This window comes from Salmo salar, chromosome ssa29 (assembly GCF_905237065.1).
Source record: "Salmo salar chromosome ssa29, Ssal_v3.1, whole genome shotgun sequence".
NCBI lineage: Eukaryota > Metazoa > Chordata > Actinopteri > Salmoniformes > Salmonidae > Salmo > Salmo salar.
In genome coordinates this window covers 7,403,768-7,420,378 of record NC_059470.1, presented here as the reverse complement: position 1 = coordinate 7,420,378, position 16,611 = coordinate 7,403,768, and the positions used below count along the sequence as shown (strand labels likewise).

Genomic DNA, 16,611 nt, shown 5'->3' with positions numbered 1-16,611 from the left:
GTGTAATCCCGTGGCGTGATTTTCAAATACCTTAGAAATGCTATTACTTAAATTTCTCAAACATATGACTATTTTACACCATTTTAAAGACAAGACTCTCGTTAATCTAACCACACTGTCCGATTTCAAAAAGGCTTTACAACGAAAGCAAAACATTAGATTATGTCAGCAGAGTACCCAGCCAGACATAATCAGACACCCATTTTTCAAGCTTGCATATAATGTCACAAAAACACAGAAGACAGCTAAATGCAGCACTAACCTTTGATGATCTTCATCAGATGACACACCTAGGACATTATGTTATACAATACATGCATGTTTTGTTCAATCAAGTTCATATTTATATCAAAAAACAGCTTTTTACATTAGCATGTGCCGTTCAGAACTAGCATACCCCCCGCAAACCTCCGGTGAATTTACTAAATTACTCACGATAAACGTTCACAAAAAACATAACAATTATTTTAAGAATTATAGATACAGAACTCCTTTGTGCAATTGAGGTGTCCGATTTTAAAATAGCTTTTCGGTGAAAGCACATTTTGCAATGTTCTGAGTAGATAGCCCAGCCATCACGGCTAGCCATTTAGACACCCACCAAGTTTAGCCCTGACCAAATGCCGATTTAATATTACAAAAGTTTGATTACCTTTGATGTTCTTCGTCAGAATGCACTCCCAGGACTCCTACTTCAATAACAAATGTTGGTTTGGTCCAAAATAATCCATCGTTATATCCAAATAGTGACGTTTTGTTCGTGCGTTCAAGACACTATCCGAAGTGTAAATAAGGGTCACGAGCATGGCGCAATTCGTGACAAAAAATGTCTAAATATTCCATTACCGTACTTCGAAGCATGTCAACCGCTGTTTAAAATCCATTTTTATGCCATTTTTCTCGTAAAAAAGCGATAATATTCCGACCGGGAATCTGCGTTTAGGTAAACAGAGGAAAGAAAACAAAGCATTCGATCGACGCGGGCACACGCCTGAGTCTCACAGTACTGTAACCAGCCACTACCCAAACGCGCTACTTTTTTTCAGCCAGAGCCTGCAAAGCCACGATTCAGCTTTTTGCCGCCTTCTGAGAGCCCATGGGAGCCGTAGGAAGTGTCACGTAACAGCAGAGATCCTCTGTAATGGATAGAGATATTCAAGAAGGGGAAGAAATTGTCAGACAGGCCACTTCCTGCATGGAATCTTCTCAGGTTTTGGCCTGCCATACGAGTTCTGTTATACTCACAGACTCCATTCAAACAGTTTTAGAAACTTTAGGGTGTTTTCTATCTAAAGCCAATAATTATATGCATATTCTAGTTACTGGGCAGGAGTAGTAACCAGATTAAATAGGGTACGTTTTTTATCCAGCCGTGTCAAGCCCTAACAGGTTAATATTAGGAAGGTGTTCCTAATGTATGTACACTCAGTGTATGTAACATCATTACCAAGAGCGGTGTTTGTCAGACCATGAGTCATCCCAAAAATCAGTTTTTTCAAGTAAACGTCTGTAGCATCTGAAATGTTTGACCTACAAACTATTATGACAACTCTATGGCTTTGCTCCACGCCCCTCTACGACCCCCTTCAGACTCGTCTGAAGACGGTACTGTCGATGTGCCAACCTCTGTTTGGTAGCATCTGAACTGTTTGGGCTACAAACTAATGTGGAAAATGGAGATTCTCACGAACACGCCTCTATGGAAAATGGAGATTCTCACGAACACGATGGTGTTCTCCGTTTGTTCTATGACCCCCACAAGTGTCACATGACTCGTCTGAAGGTAATCAGTACCGGTTAAAAAAAAAGTTTTTCACCTTTATATATCTCCTAGATTTCGGACAGGCACTTCAAAACCGTTTTTCTTATTATTTATTTTTTGACTGTCCCTTTTTGCAATTTATGAATTTGTAATGCCTTTCGTTTCCATGGGCTTTAAAGGCCAAAATCAATATTTTATCAAATATACCTGCATACATTTTTTTTATTGTTTCTGATACCTAAAGGGGTCCTAAAATTCAAAATCAAGCCCACACCTTAGACTCTAAAGAATTAAGCACAAAAGGGAAATTATGTCAACAGAAAATGGTGGAGTGTTACAAAAAAATTCACGTGCAGGTAGTGATGTGGGTTTTACTGCTGTATAATAAAGCCTTTATTTACCTTGGTTGTCTCTGAGGGTGAAGTTGGGGTTGTTAGCAGCCTCTGGTGCCAGGCTGTAGTAGAAGTGCTGACCTCCCAGAGGATCATCTGGGTCTATTGCCGTCACTGTCTGAATCAGCTTAGGTCACCAGACAACAAGACAACAGCCAGGAGATGGGAGAGAGAGACAGTTAGGATCACCGACCTGAGACAAGTTGTGAGTGAAACTGACAGATATTATTATGCAGATATTTATTTACAGTATTCCATCATTTTGAATAATTCTTCATACGATAAAATCACAGGTTTGCAAATGCTGGTTATTGGTCTGCCTCTGTTCAGGTCTTGCATGTGTATCTTCCATGTGTATGTGTATGTGTGTGTGTATGTATGCCTCTGTACCTGTCCAGCCTTGGCGCTCTCACAGACGAACGCTTCAAAGTACTGTGTCAGCGATGGAGGGTTATCATTCACGTCCAGAATCTTCACAGCTACAGACACACTCCCGATCATACTGGGATTACCTGGAAGAAAACACACACATATACACACACACACAAGTTAGTGTACAAGACACACACACACACACTAGCCAATGCCGAAAGACAGACTAGGATGAAATACTCGAAATGGTTGCTTAGAATAAGATTACAATTCAGTTATTATCCTAAATGGCCATTTGCATACCTTAATCACTGGAAATGCTAGCAGTGGAAATGTGTACTTGGCAATGGAAATGCTAGCAGGCAGTAACTACTTTCTCAGCTTTCATCAAACAATTGATCAATCAATAGCTTGACTTTGGCACTCTCCAGTTGAGGGTGACTGGCTCTCTGCGCTGCATGTGTGTGTGTGTGTGTGGGTGTGTGTGTAGACTCCAAGTAACAACTCTCTCTCTCTCTCTCCCCCTCCATCTCTCCCTGGGGCCTACAGCTACAACACAGCCCTCCCACCACACTGGATAATTTCTATTCCTCTGCTGTCTTCTTTTGTCCCTGTCCCTCTCCACCCCCCCTCCTTCTGATAACCAATTGATTCATATGTGCCAATTTGACCCAATTAAGGTGTGTTTTATTCAATGAAGCCGTTAATTAAAACAAAGCTCCCCTCGTTAGTGTGCATTCCAAACAAACAAAAACAAAACAAGAGGACTGAAGGTGACTCTCCTGGGTCCTGAATACTCCCGCTGTGTACAAGTCTGTTTTATATTGTCACACAATATAATATAATAATGTGGCCTTATTGAAAATAAACCAGATATATGTGTATGTAGCATACCGTACGTGGCTTCGTCCCAAATGGCACCATGTTCCCTATATAGTGCACTTCTTTTGTACTATGTAGACAATAGGGTGTCATTTGGGACTCACCCTATAGATGTGTGTAAACGGTATCAGTGTGTGTGTGTACGTGTGTGTGTGTGTACGTGTGTGTGTGTACGTGTGTGTGTGTACGTGTGTGTGTGTACGTGTGTGTGTGTGTGACGTACTCATCTCCATTGCCAGGACGGTGATGTTATGCCAGGATAACTCTTCTCTGTCTAGCGCCAGCACCGTCATCAACGCCCCGGAAGTGATGTCAATGTAGAAATATTTCCCCAGGTCAGTGGTCATCTCTATGGAATACCTGGTGACAGGGGTAACCAATGTTGAGTAACACTTACCTGGTATTTATATACATTGCCTTCAGAAAGTATTCACACCCCTTGACTTCTTCCACATTTTGTTTTGTTACGAAGTGTTATTACAATGGATTTAATTGTCTTTTTTTTTCTCCAAGATCTACACAAAATACTCTGTAATGTGAAAGTGGAAGAAAAATTTGAACAATTGTACAAAATCTATGAAAAATAAAACACGACTATACCTTGATTAGATTCAACCCCGACTCAATACGTGTTAGAATCACCTTTGGCAGTGATTATAGCTGTGAGTCTTTCTGGGTAAGTCTCTAACATGCCAACCACAACGCTCGTGTCATGTGCGCGAGCGTTGCAAAATAAATGTACACATAAATGTTACTCAATCATTGCACCCACTCTGCTAGCACGTGTCAACAAGAGTCTGCGTAGCTGCAAGTGACGCGCTGCAAGTTCCGCCGCTCCAATCTCCTCATTGGTTTTTAGGAGCATATACCCACGTGCCCTCTTCTGACTGGTTTTTAGGAGCATACACAGTGGCTTGCGAAAGTATTCACCCCCTTGGCATTTTTACTATTTTGTTGCCTTACAATCTGGAATTAAAATAGATTTTTGGGGGGTTTGTATCATTTGATTTACACAACATGCCTACCACTTTGAAGATGCAATTTTTTTTTTTGTGAAACAGATAAGACAGAAAAAATGAAAACTTGAGCGTGCATATCTATTCACCCCCCCAAAGTCAGTACTTTGTTGAGCCACCTTTTGCAGCAATTATAGCTGCAAGCCTCTTGGGGTATGTCTCTATAAGCTTGGCACATCTAGCCACTGGGATTTTGGCCTATTCTTCAAGGCAAAACTGCTCCAGCTCCTTCAAGTTGGATCGGTTCTGCTGGTGTACAGCAACCTTTAAGTTGTACCACAGATTCTCAATTGGATTGAGGTCTGGGCTTTGACTAGGCCATTCCAAGACATTTAAATGTTTCCCCTTAAACCACTTGAGTGTTGCTTTAGCAGTATGCTTAGGGCCATTGTCCTGCTGGAAGGTGAACCTCCGTCCCAGTCTCAAATCTCTGGAAGACTGAAACAGGTTTCCCTCAAGAATTTTCCTGTATTTAGTGCCATCCATCATTCCTTCAATTCTAACCAGTTTCCCAGTTCCTGCTGACAAAAAAACATCCCCACAGCATGACGCTGCCACCACCATGCTTCACTGGATGGCATTGTCGGGGTGATGAGAGGTGTTGGGTTTGCGCCAGACATAGCATTTTCCTTGATGGCCAAAAAGCTACATTTTAGTCTCATCTGACCAGAGTACCTTCTTCCATATGTTTGTGGAGCCTCCCACATACCATTAGGCAAACACCAAATGTGTTTGCTTATTTCTTTCTTTAAGCAATGTATTTCTTTGGGCCAGTCTTCTGTAAAGGCCAGCTCTGTGGCTTAAAATGGTCCTTTGGACAGATACTCCAATCTCCACTGTGGAACTTTGCAGCTCCTTCAGGATTATCTTGGGTCTCTTTGTTGCCTCTCTGATTAATGCCCTCCATGACTGGTCTGTGAGTTTTGGTGGGCGGCCCTCTCTTGGCAGGCTTGTTGTGGTGCCATATTCTTTCCATTTCTTAATAATGGATTTAATGGTGCTCCGTGGGATGTTCAAAGTTTCAGATATTTTTTTATAACCCAACCCTGATATGTACTTCTCCACAACTTTGTCCATGACCTGTTTGGAGAGCTCCTTGGTCTTCGTGGTGCTGCTTGCTTGGTGGTGCCCCTTGCTTAGTGATGTTGCAGACTCTGGGGCCTTTCAGAACAGGTGTATATATACTGAGATCATGTGACACTTAGATTGCACACAGGTGGACGTTATTTAACAAATTATGTAACTTCTGAAGGTAACTGATTACACCAGATCTTATTTAGGGGCTTCATAGCAAAGGGGGTGAATACATATGCACCCATCACTTTTCCATTTATTTATTTTTTGAATTTTCTGAAACAAGTTATTTTATTAATTTCGTGTATATGTCCATTACATGAAATCCAAATTAAAATTTGTTTAAATTACAGGTTGTAATGCAACAAAATAGGAAAAATACTTTTGCAAGGCACTGTACCCACGTAAGTCCGAAGAAGAAGAAGAAGAAGCCTGAAGGAGGAGAGATTACTAGAAACAAAAATAAATATATTGTCACGTACTGACCAGTAAGGGGTCATTTTGTTATCATAGTATGGTCAGGACGTGGCAGGGGTGTGTTTGATTTATGTGTCTTTGGTTTTTGTGTAATGTTCTATGTTGTCCTTTTCTATGTTTGAATGTCTATTTAGTCTATTTCTATGTTCATGTTTGGTTTCAATTGGAAGCAGCTGTTCTTCGTTGCTTCTAATTGGAGGCCATATTTAAGAAGGGGGTTTTTGTCACTGTGTTTGTGGGTAGTTATTTTCTGTATAGCTGGTAAGCCTTATAGAACTGTTTCGTCGTTGTTTGTTATTTTTTTTAAGTGTTCATGTTTAGTAAAATAAAAGAAGAAGAACATGAGCACTGCACCCACTGCGTTTTGGTCCCATCATTACGACGAATATGACAGAACTATCCACCAAAACAGGACCAAGCAGCAGAGGAAGGAGCAGCGGAGGAGCTATATGGAGTCATGGACCTGGGAGGAGATCCTGGATGGGGCAGGACCTTGGCACCAGGCTGGGGAGTACCGACGCCCTAAGGAGGAGCTGGAGGCAGCCAACGCGGAGCGGCGCCATTACGAGGCGTTATATGCAGAGATTGGCAAGTGCGAGAGGCAGCCCCCACATTTTTTTGGGGGGGGACACGGGCAGTATGGCTAAGTCAGGTCGTAGACCTGAGCCAACTCCCCGTGCTTATTACGGGGAGCGACGGATCGAGAAAGCATCGAGCTATGCGGAAATGCGCACTGTATTGCCCAGACGCATTCAAAGGCCGGTGCAAACGGTGAAAGCTCCTCAGTTTGGCCAGGCTATGGTGAGCACTCAGCCAAGAAGGGTTGTGCAGGCCGTATGCTCCAGACCTCCAGTGCATCTCCAGGGTCCAGTTTACCCTGTTCCTGCTCCTCGCACTAGCCTTGATGTGCGTGTTACTAGGCTGGCGCCTCCAAAGCCAGCCCCACACATCAGGCCTTTAGTGCGCTTGCCCAGTCCAGTACGTCCTGTTCCTGCTCCTCGCACTAGCCCTGTGGTGCACGTCCCTAGTCTGGCGCCTCCAAAGCCAGCCCCACGCACCAGGCCTTTAGTGCGCAGTCCCCGTCTAGAGCTTCCGGCGACAGTGCCCCGTCTAGAGCTTCCGGCAACAGTGCCCCGTCTAGAGCTTCCGGCGACCTCCCACAGTCCGGAACCGACAGAGACATCCCACAGTCCGGAACCGACAGAGACGTCCCACAATCCGGAACCGACAGAGTCGCCCGCCAGTCCGGCGCAGACAGAGTCGCCCGCCAGTCCGGCGCAGCCAGAGTCGCCCGCCAGTCCGGCGCAGCCAGAGTCGCTCCTCAGCCCAGAGCCTTCAGCAGACAGGTTAGGTTGGAGACTAGGGCCAGAGCCACCTCCGTAGGGGGGAGTTTGGGGAAGGGGGAGGTGTTTGCACAGGAACCGTCGGTGACGGTGGCCACCCTCCCTTCCCTCCCTTTATTTTTTTGTTTTGTTGTTGTGGGTTATTGTTGGGGTCTTTTGGTTAAGGTGCATTCGGGGTCTGCACCTTTGGGGGGGGGGGGTACTGTCTCGTCCTGACCAGTAAGGGGTCATTTTGTTATTATAGTATGGTCAGGACGTGGCAGGGGTGTGTTTGATTTATGTGTCTTGAGTTTTTGGGTAATGTTCTATGTTGTCTATTTCTATGTTTGAATGTCTATTTCTATGTTCAGGTTTAGTTTGGCCTTCAATTGGAAGCAGCTGTTCTTCGTTGCTTCTAATTGGAGGCCATATTTAAGTAGGGGGTTTTTGTCACTGTGTTTGTGGGTAGTTATTTTCTGTATAGCTGGTAAGCCTTATAGAACTGTTTCGTCGTTGTTCGTTATTTTTGTTAAGTGTTCACGTTTAGTAAAATAAACGAAGAAGAAGATGAGCACTGCACCCGCTGCGTTTTGGTCCCATCATTAAGACGAATATGACAGAACTACCCACCAAAACAGGACCAAGCAGCGGAGGAAGGAGCAGCAGAGGAGCTATATGGAGTCATGGACCTGGGAGATCCTGGATGGGGCAGGACCTTGGCACAAGGCTGGGGTGTACCGGCGCCCTAAGGAGGAGCTGGAGGCAGCCAACGTGGAGCGGCGCCATTACGAGGCATTATATGCAGAGATTGGCAAGTGCGAGAGGCAGCCCCCACATTGTTTTTTTTGGGGGGGCACACGGGTAGTATGGCTAAGTCAGGTCGTAGGCCTTGTCACTGTGTTTGTGGGTAGTTCTTTTCTGTATAGCTGGTAAGCCTTATAGAACTGTTTCGTCGTTGTTTGTTATTTTTGTTAAGTGTTCACGTTTAGTAAAATAAAAGAAGAAGAAGATGGGCACTGCACCCACTGCGTTTTGGTCCCATCATTACGATGAATATGACATGAATAAAATCTGTGGATTAATTGTCAGAGTAGAGGACCTTGTGCATTTCAGGTAATTTAACAACCCAATGTTTATATCCCAGATCAAATTAGCTAGCAACAGGAATCTATTCATGTTTAATACTTTTCAACCTGTCCTCAAATTAATGTAGTTGGTTCAGAGTTAGTCTGGTCAGCATGTAGGACAGGGATCATCAACTAGATTCAGCCTCGGGCCGTTTTTTTCTGGAACGGATGGTTGGGTTGCCGGATCATAATTACAAATATTTTGTGGACTGCAAATTGACTGCAACATGCCCAAACAGATATCATTTTTGACTAAAACATAATAATTTCAAATGTTGCTTACATTTGAATAGGATCATGTGTCTCTCCATTATGCATGGGAATACTTGGGAACAGATTTCTTAACTTAAAATTGCTTGGAGCTGATTTCCTAATGTTTTTACAGTCTTATGTCCAACAATGAATGTGTTTTTTTCCACTCAGTTTCTTTTTTTTATCCTGAAAAACTCCCCAATCCATAATGATTACAGCCACCACTATGCTTGAACATATGGTGAGTGGTTATCATTAATGTGTTGTATTGGATTTACCAGAAATATCACACTGTGTATTCAGGTCAAAAGTGAATTGCTTATCCACATTTTTTGCAGTATTACTTTAGTGACTTGTTTTGGAATACTTTTATTCTATAAAGTCTCCCTTCTTTTCACTCTGTCATTTAGGCTATTATTGTTGAGTAACTACAATGTTGTTGATCCATCGACAGTTTTCTCCTATCACAGCCATTAAGCCCTGTAACTGTTTTAAAGCCACCATTAGCCTCATGGTGAAATCCCTGAGCTGTTTCCTTCCTCTCTGGCAACTGAGTTTGGAAGGACACCTGTATATTTGTAAAGACTGGGTGTATTGATACACCATCCAAAGTGTAATTAATAACTTCACCATGCTCAAAGGTATATTCAGTGTCTGCAATCTACCAATAGGTGCCCTTCTTTGCGAGGCATTGGAAATCATCCCTAGTCTTTGTGGTTGTATCTGTGTTTGAAATGTCCATGCAAAAATTGTTTAGGGTTGCCATAACAAAGAGGTTGAATAATTATTGAATCAAAGACATTTCAGCTTTTCATTATTAATATATATATATATTTTTAACATAACTCCACTTTGACATTATGGGGTATTGTTTGTTGGCCAGTGACCAAAAAATCTCAAGTAAATACATTTAAATGCAATTTGTTATACAACAAAATGTGGAAAAGGTCAAGGGGTGTGAATATAAAGCATGCACATACCTTTATCTATTGCATGAGCTGTGGCATCTTCTTGTTCAAGAAATACTAAAGAAAATTATTGTTCTTTTTAACATGAGTTCTTCTTTATTCTAGTTAACCGGAGCCGTAAAGTATAGTGAGTGCATTGAACTGGAATCTCCTGCGCTCCAACTGCACGTGGTCACGTGGCATCACATACATTGTCCCACTGAGCTTGGCATTTTGGACGCAGTAATTACACAATTACTGCAGTTGAACTGCAGTTATACTGCACTCTAACTGCAGTATACCAAAATTACAGTTTTTTTACTGCAGTGTAACTGCAGTTAGATTGCAGAATAACTGCAGTTCAGCTGTAACAACTACATCCAAAATACCACAGTCAACCGCAATTACTACACTTTTAAAAGTGACATTTTTAGGGGAAGGGTCGTGTGTGTTCATGCACTCTCATGACATTACATTTACATTTTAGCAGACGCTCTCATCCAGAGCAATTTACAGTAGTGAATGCATACATTTCATACATTTTTTTCTCCATACTGGCCCCCCGTGGGAATTGAACCCACAATCCTGGTGTTGCAAACACCATGCAAACACCATGCAAACACCATGCTCTACCAACTGAGCCACATGACAGACATGACAAAGTTTCTAAATTCTGTGGGCACCCTTATGAAAAAAGTTTGCATTCAGAGTGCAGTATAACTGCAGTACACTGCGTCCAAAATAACACCGTTTTTTTTTACTGCAGTAATTTTTCAGTGTAACTGCAGTCAGAGTGCAGTGTCATAACTCTCCTGTGAAGATCTGAAGGATCAGCTCTACAGCGTCCTCTCTATCCTACTCTGTATTCCAAGCAGTTTTAGTGGTCCGTGGACACTTAAGGAAAAGTCTTGTCGAGTTTGTTTCATTTGGTGACCTCATGAAGGACAGGAGACACACATTACTGTATCTTCGTTTGTATACACTTGTCAATTATGAGGTGTGCATCTGAATGTTGTATAAAATAAATTATTAATCATAGGAATGCTTTCGGAAAGATAACAATGTGATCTTAGTCTTCTAAATGAGAATTGTTTTTCATAGTGACTTATGATCAGTCAGTTGCCACGCCCCTGTGAGCACAGATATTACATGGTGTCATGGAATGCCTCCTTTTCTACTAAAAGTATAAAACCCACTTCTGACAAAATGTACATCAGACCAGTTGAAATGGTTGGCAACTCTACCAATGGACAAGACCAGAGAAATTGGAGATGAATCCCACGTTGAAATGGCTAAGAAATCTACAAACTAAAGAACAATTATTCAGGCTGCAGCTGTTTAAGTACTTTAGTTTGGTAAAAGCAACCGGTTTGAACGACCGAATGGTACTCTGACATATCCATTATAACAAGCTACAACTACGAAATAGTTTGATCTCTGGTAGACAAACCAGAGACTTTCTGTCGAATATCTGTCCAGCAGACGGACCGGCGATCGCAGAAAGGGACAACAAAGACATAAACTTGTAAATATTGAAATTGAAATTTATTTTCAAATCAGCGGTTGTTCATGTTCAAAGAATTAGCATTTCCATGAATGTAGTTATCGACTCGGAATTTCACCCTCTTGAGCTGTCCCCACCCCTTTCCTTTGTCTACCAATCTGTCATATTGGTTTCGTCCACTAGGGACTTTTCTTTGTGTCATGTTAATAACCAATGTATAACCTACTGTGTGTGTGTTTATGTAATTATGTGATTGATTAGCTAGTTAGTAAATACATAGTTAAGCCAATTTGTATATCGCTGATTCATGATTAATGTTAGGGTTCGTGCAGATATCCAAGGGTTTGCGACATTCAGGAATGAGACTGATGAGGTAATAATACATTAATAGAAGACTGTAATCAATAAGATAATAAAATATCTGAAGAGTTATATTCGGGAAATCGTAACTCTATTAACAACATTTTCCCGTGGTGCCTCGACTTCCTAGTTAATTACTATTCTGTGATTCATTTAACCTGTTAGGGCTAGGGGGCAGTATTGACACAGCCGGATAAAAAACATACCCGATTTAATCTGGTTACTACTCCTGCCCAGTAACTAGAATATGCATATAATTATTGGCTTTGGATAGAAAACACCCAAAGTTTCTAAAACTGTTTGAATGGTGTCTGTGAGTATAACAGAACTCATATGGCAGGCCAAAACCTGAGAAGATTTCAAGCAGGAAGTGGCCTGTCTGAGAAGTAGTGTTTCATCTTGGCTCTTTTTATTGAAGACTCAGGATCTGTGCAATAACGTGACACTTCCTACGGCTTCCATAGGCTATCAGAGCCCGGGAAAAAGCTGAACGATATCGAGGCAGGCTCTGGCTGAAACACTTTATCGCTTTTGGCAAGTGGCCACTCAGAGTACTATGGGCTTAGGCGCGTGCCCGCGTCGACCGAATGCTTTCTTTTCCTTTGTCTGTTTACCTAAACGCAGATTCCCGGTCGGAATATTATCGCTTTTTTATGAGAAAAATTGCATAAAAATTGATTTTAAACAGCGGTTGACATGCTTCGAAGTACGGTAATGGAATATTTAGATTTTTTTGGTCACGAATTGCGCCATGCTCGCCACCCTTATTTACCCTTTAGGATAGTGTCTTGAACGCACGAACAAAACGCCGCTATTTGGATATAACGATGGATTATTTTGGACCAAACCAACATTTGTTATTGAAGTAGAGGTCCTGGTAGTGCATTCTGACGAAGACAACAAAGGTAATAACAATTTTCTTATAGTAAATCTGACTTTGATGAGTGCTAAACTTGCTGGGTGTCTAAATAGCTAGCCCTGTGATGCCGGGCTATCTACTGAGAATATTGCAAAATGTGCTTTCACCGAAAAGCTATTTTAAAATCGGACATATCGAGTGCATAGAGGAGTTCTGTATCTATAATTCTTAAAATAATTGTTATGCTTTTTGTGAACGTTTATCGTGAGTAATTTAGTAAATTCACCGGCAGTGTTCGGTGGGAATGCTAGTCACATGCTAGTCACATGCTAATGTAAAAAGCTGGTTTTTGATATAAATATGAACTTGATTGAACAAAACATGCATGTATTGTATAACATAATGTCCTAGGGTTGTCATCTGATGAAGATCATCAAAGGTTAGTGCTACATTTAGCTGTGGTTTGGGTTTATGTGACATTATATGCTAGCTTGAAAAATGGGTGTCTGATTTTTTCTGGCTGGGTACTCTGCTGACATAATCTAATGTTTTGCTTTCGTTGTAAAGCCTTTTTGAAATCGGACAGTGTGGTTAGATTAACGAGAGTCTTATCTTTAAAATGGTGTAAAATAGTCATATTTTCGAAAAATTGAAGTAATAGCATTTCTAAGGTATTTGAATAACGCGCCACAGGATTCAACTGGCTGTTGAGTAGGTGGCGCGTTGGTGTAGGTGGCAAGCGTCCCACCTAGCCCATAGAGGTTAATCATGGAATAATTACACATAGAGAATTTATTTGATTATTTAACAGTCTTCACATGTAATGACAGCAAATGCTACAACAGCTGTATAACTGCAGTACACTGCAGGTATTCTGCAATTACTGCGTCCAAATACCACAGTCGAATGCAGTTACTACACTTTTACTGCAGTTTCAAAACTGAAATGCAATTCGAGCTAGCCCACCAATGCCAGCCCAACCCGGGTTGAATTCAAAGTGCCAATGGAAATTACGCTTTATTTAATAAGGCATTGCGGTAAAGGTTGGAGGTACGACAAACTGCCCCTCAAACCGTCTCAGTTGTGATCGAATCAGCAATATCTCTGCATTCTGCCAAATTGAGCTGCAGCACAGAGCTGGTGTGTGTGTGTACCTGCGATGGGCTTTACTGTGCTGTGCTGCACAGGCTGGCTCATCTCCTGCCACCACGGGCCACTTTCCAAAGCACTCCTCAGAGAACATCACGCAACAATGAGTAAACAGACAGACACTCAGCGATGAAGCCAGATGATTGGGGGGGAGCACTACTTCAGGACACAGTTTAATCCCATATTCATAGCGTCTCAAAGAAGGAAATTAAGTCGATTTAGGATCCTACTGGGAAAGACCTGAAAGAACACACCTATGTTAAGTGTATAGTGATCTATCTCTTTCCCTCCCTCCCTCCCTCCCTCCCTCCCTCCCTCCCTCCTCCCTCCCTCCCTCCCTCCCTCCCTCCCTCCCTCCTTTCTGTCTCAGTGTGAACTAAACTCAGTGTGAACTAAACTCCCAATGGCAGGCTTCCTGACCCATCATTGTGCAGCAGTACACACAGAGAAAATGGAGAGAGTTCTCAGCTATACACAGAGAGAGTCCTTGGCAGAATCGCCTGGTCTGTCAGACTGGTTTAGACCCTACACACACACACACACACACACACACACACACACACACACACACACACACACACACACACACACACACACACACACACACACACACACACACACACACACACACCAGTAGATGTGGAATGGCAAGCTGTCAATGTTTAAGGCAGACCCAGCATCAGCAGCACTCTATGTACCCTCCTTTACTGATTTGACTGTGTGTATGTCAGGGTGTGTGTGTGTGCGTTTGTGTGTGTGTGTGCCAGCGTGTGTTTGCATGTGTTTTGGGAACCATGATGCCGAGGGCAGGGAACATGCCCAGCATAGACGATGGCAGGGGAAGATCCCCCTAAAGGAGTACTATTAATATCACTCTATGGTGTGTGTGTTTGTGTGTGTGTGTGTGTGTTTGCCAGTGACAGTTTGAGACAGCAAGTGTTGAGAGAAAGAGGGAGAGAGAAAGGCCTCCTCTCTCCTGTTGTATTGATTCCCCCATTTAAGGTCAACCTTATTCCCAATGGGACTTGGTCAAAAGTAATGTGCTACATAGGGAAAAAGGTGCAATTTGGGACGCATACGCTGTCTGTCATATAGTAATGTTAGCCACACCATTTGGCCCCGGTGAAACAATTGCAGTTCAAGGTTGATGCTCTTACTGTAGCCATGCTCACAGGGCTGGTTTGATTTGCATCCTCACACACATCATTCCCAGAGCTTTCGCTATCTGCTTCAAGCGTGTCCCCCAAATGGCACCCTATTCCCTATTGCACTAAACAGGGAATAGAGTACCATTTGGGACACTTTCTGAGAGGGGTTGTAGTGTATTCACTAAAGCCACATTATCTAACAGACACTCCCAACACAGCTTTACGAAGAGGGATAACATTGGAATACCAGCATTCTGAAATAGCAGTTCATTTTAATGGCGAGAAATGATTTGTACTTAGATCCCATACAAATACACTATATATACAAAGTATGTAAACACCCCTTCAAATCAGTGGATTCGGCTATTTTCAGCCACACCCGTTGCTGACAGCTGTATAAAATTGAGCACACAGCCATGCAATCTCCATAGACAAACACTGGCACTAGAATGTCCTTACTGAAGAGATCAGTGACTTTCAACGTGGCACCGTCATAGGATGTCATCTTTCCAACAAGTCAGTTCGTCAAATTTCTACACTGCTAGAACTGCCCCGGTCAACTGTAAGTGCTGTTATTGTGAATTGGAAACTTCTAGGAGCAACAACGGCTCAGCCGTGAAGTGGTAGGCCACACAAGCACACAGAATGGGATCACTGAGTGCTGAAGCGAATACCGTGTAAAAATGGTCTGTCCTCCAGTTGCAACACTCACTACCGAGTTCCAAACTGCCTCTGGAAGCAACATCCACGCAATAACTTTGTCGGTAGCTTCATGAAATGGATTTCCATGGCCCAGCAGCGCACACACAAGCCTAAGCTCACCATGTGCAATGCCAAGTGTTGGCTGGAGTGGTGTAAAGCTCGCCACCATTGGATTCTGGTGCAGTGGAAACGCGTTTTCTGGAGTTATGAATCACGCTTCACAATCTGGCAGTCCAACTGACAAATCTGGGTTTGGCAGAAGCCAGGAGTACGCTACCTGTTGCAATGCATAGTTCCAACTGTTAAGTTTAGTGGAAGAGGAATAATGGTCTGGGACTAGGCCCCTTAGTAACGCTACAGCATACAATGACATTCTAGACGATTCTGCACTTCCAACTTTGTGGCAACATTTTGGGGAAGGCCCTTTCCTTTTTCAGCATGACAATGCCCCCATGCACAAAGCAAGGTCCATACTGTTTGAAACTGTTTGTCGAAATCGGTGTGGAAGAACTTGACTGGCCTGCACAGAGCTCTGACCCCAACCCCATCGAACACCTTTGGGATGAATTGGAACTGCGAGTAATCCGACTGCGAGTAATGCCTGATCGCCCAACATAAGTGCCCGACCTCACTAATGCTTTTGTAGCAGAATGGAAGCAAGTCCCCGCAGCAATGTCCCAACATAGTGGAAAGCCTTCCCAAAAGAGTGGAGGCTGTTATAGCAGCAAAGGGGGGACCATTCCATGATTTTGGAATGAGCTGTTCGACAGGCAGGTGTCCAGGTCATGTAGTGTATGTGGCTCCAGCTGAAATGTGCATATTGAAAGATTTTCAAATCTAACAATCCAAAAATGTTTAGCCTCAAGTTATCATGTGAATGTTGATAAGTAGCAGTGTCAGATGAGCCCCTGACCCTTAGTGAATTTCCCAGCCCTATATCCTCTAGATATAGGGCTGGGATATTATACATTGCTGCAAATTGACCTCAAGAAGCCCAAACATATAACATTTGACTGAAAGTAATGCACTATATAAGGAATAGGGTGCCATTTGGGATGCACAGTGAAACTACGCTCCACTCTAACTCAACATCTGCTCTGTGAGTGAGGTAAACACACTGCATAATTTAAAACAATGGGAAAGTCTCCTAATACCACACAATCCAGTATGCTTTGACTGATTAGGGTCCTTAAAAATGCCAGATCATCATCATTAACACCATCCTCATTTCCAATTAACTAAAATCGCATAGCCTATTGTCTATAT

At 42.7% G+C, this 16,611-nt stretch overlaps 1 protein-coding gene across 2 annotated transcripts in view; it reads right to left on the bottom strand.

The window, feature by feature from the left end:
• LOC106590058 (cadherin-20) overlaps positions 1-16,611 on the bottom strand; it is a 167,799-nt gene that overhangs the window by 9,541 nt on the left and 141,647 nt on the right. For both annotated transcript variants that reach the window (XM_014180571.2, XM_014180570.2), the window contains exons 8-10: positions 3,632-3,768; positions 2,545-2,666; positions 2,164-2,281 (exon numbers count right to left, since the gene is read on the bottom strand). In XM_014180571.2, the coding sequence (XP_014036046.2) occupies positions 2,164-2,281; positions 2,545-2,666; positions 3,632-3,768 (377 nt within the window). The remainder of the gene's footprint in view (positions 1-2,163; positions 2,282-2,544; positions 2,667-3,631; positions 3,769-16,611) is intronic.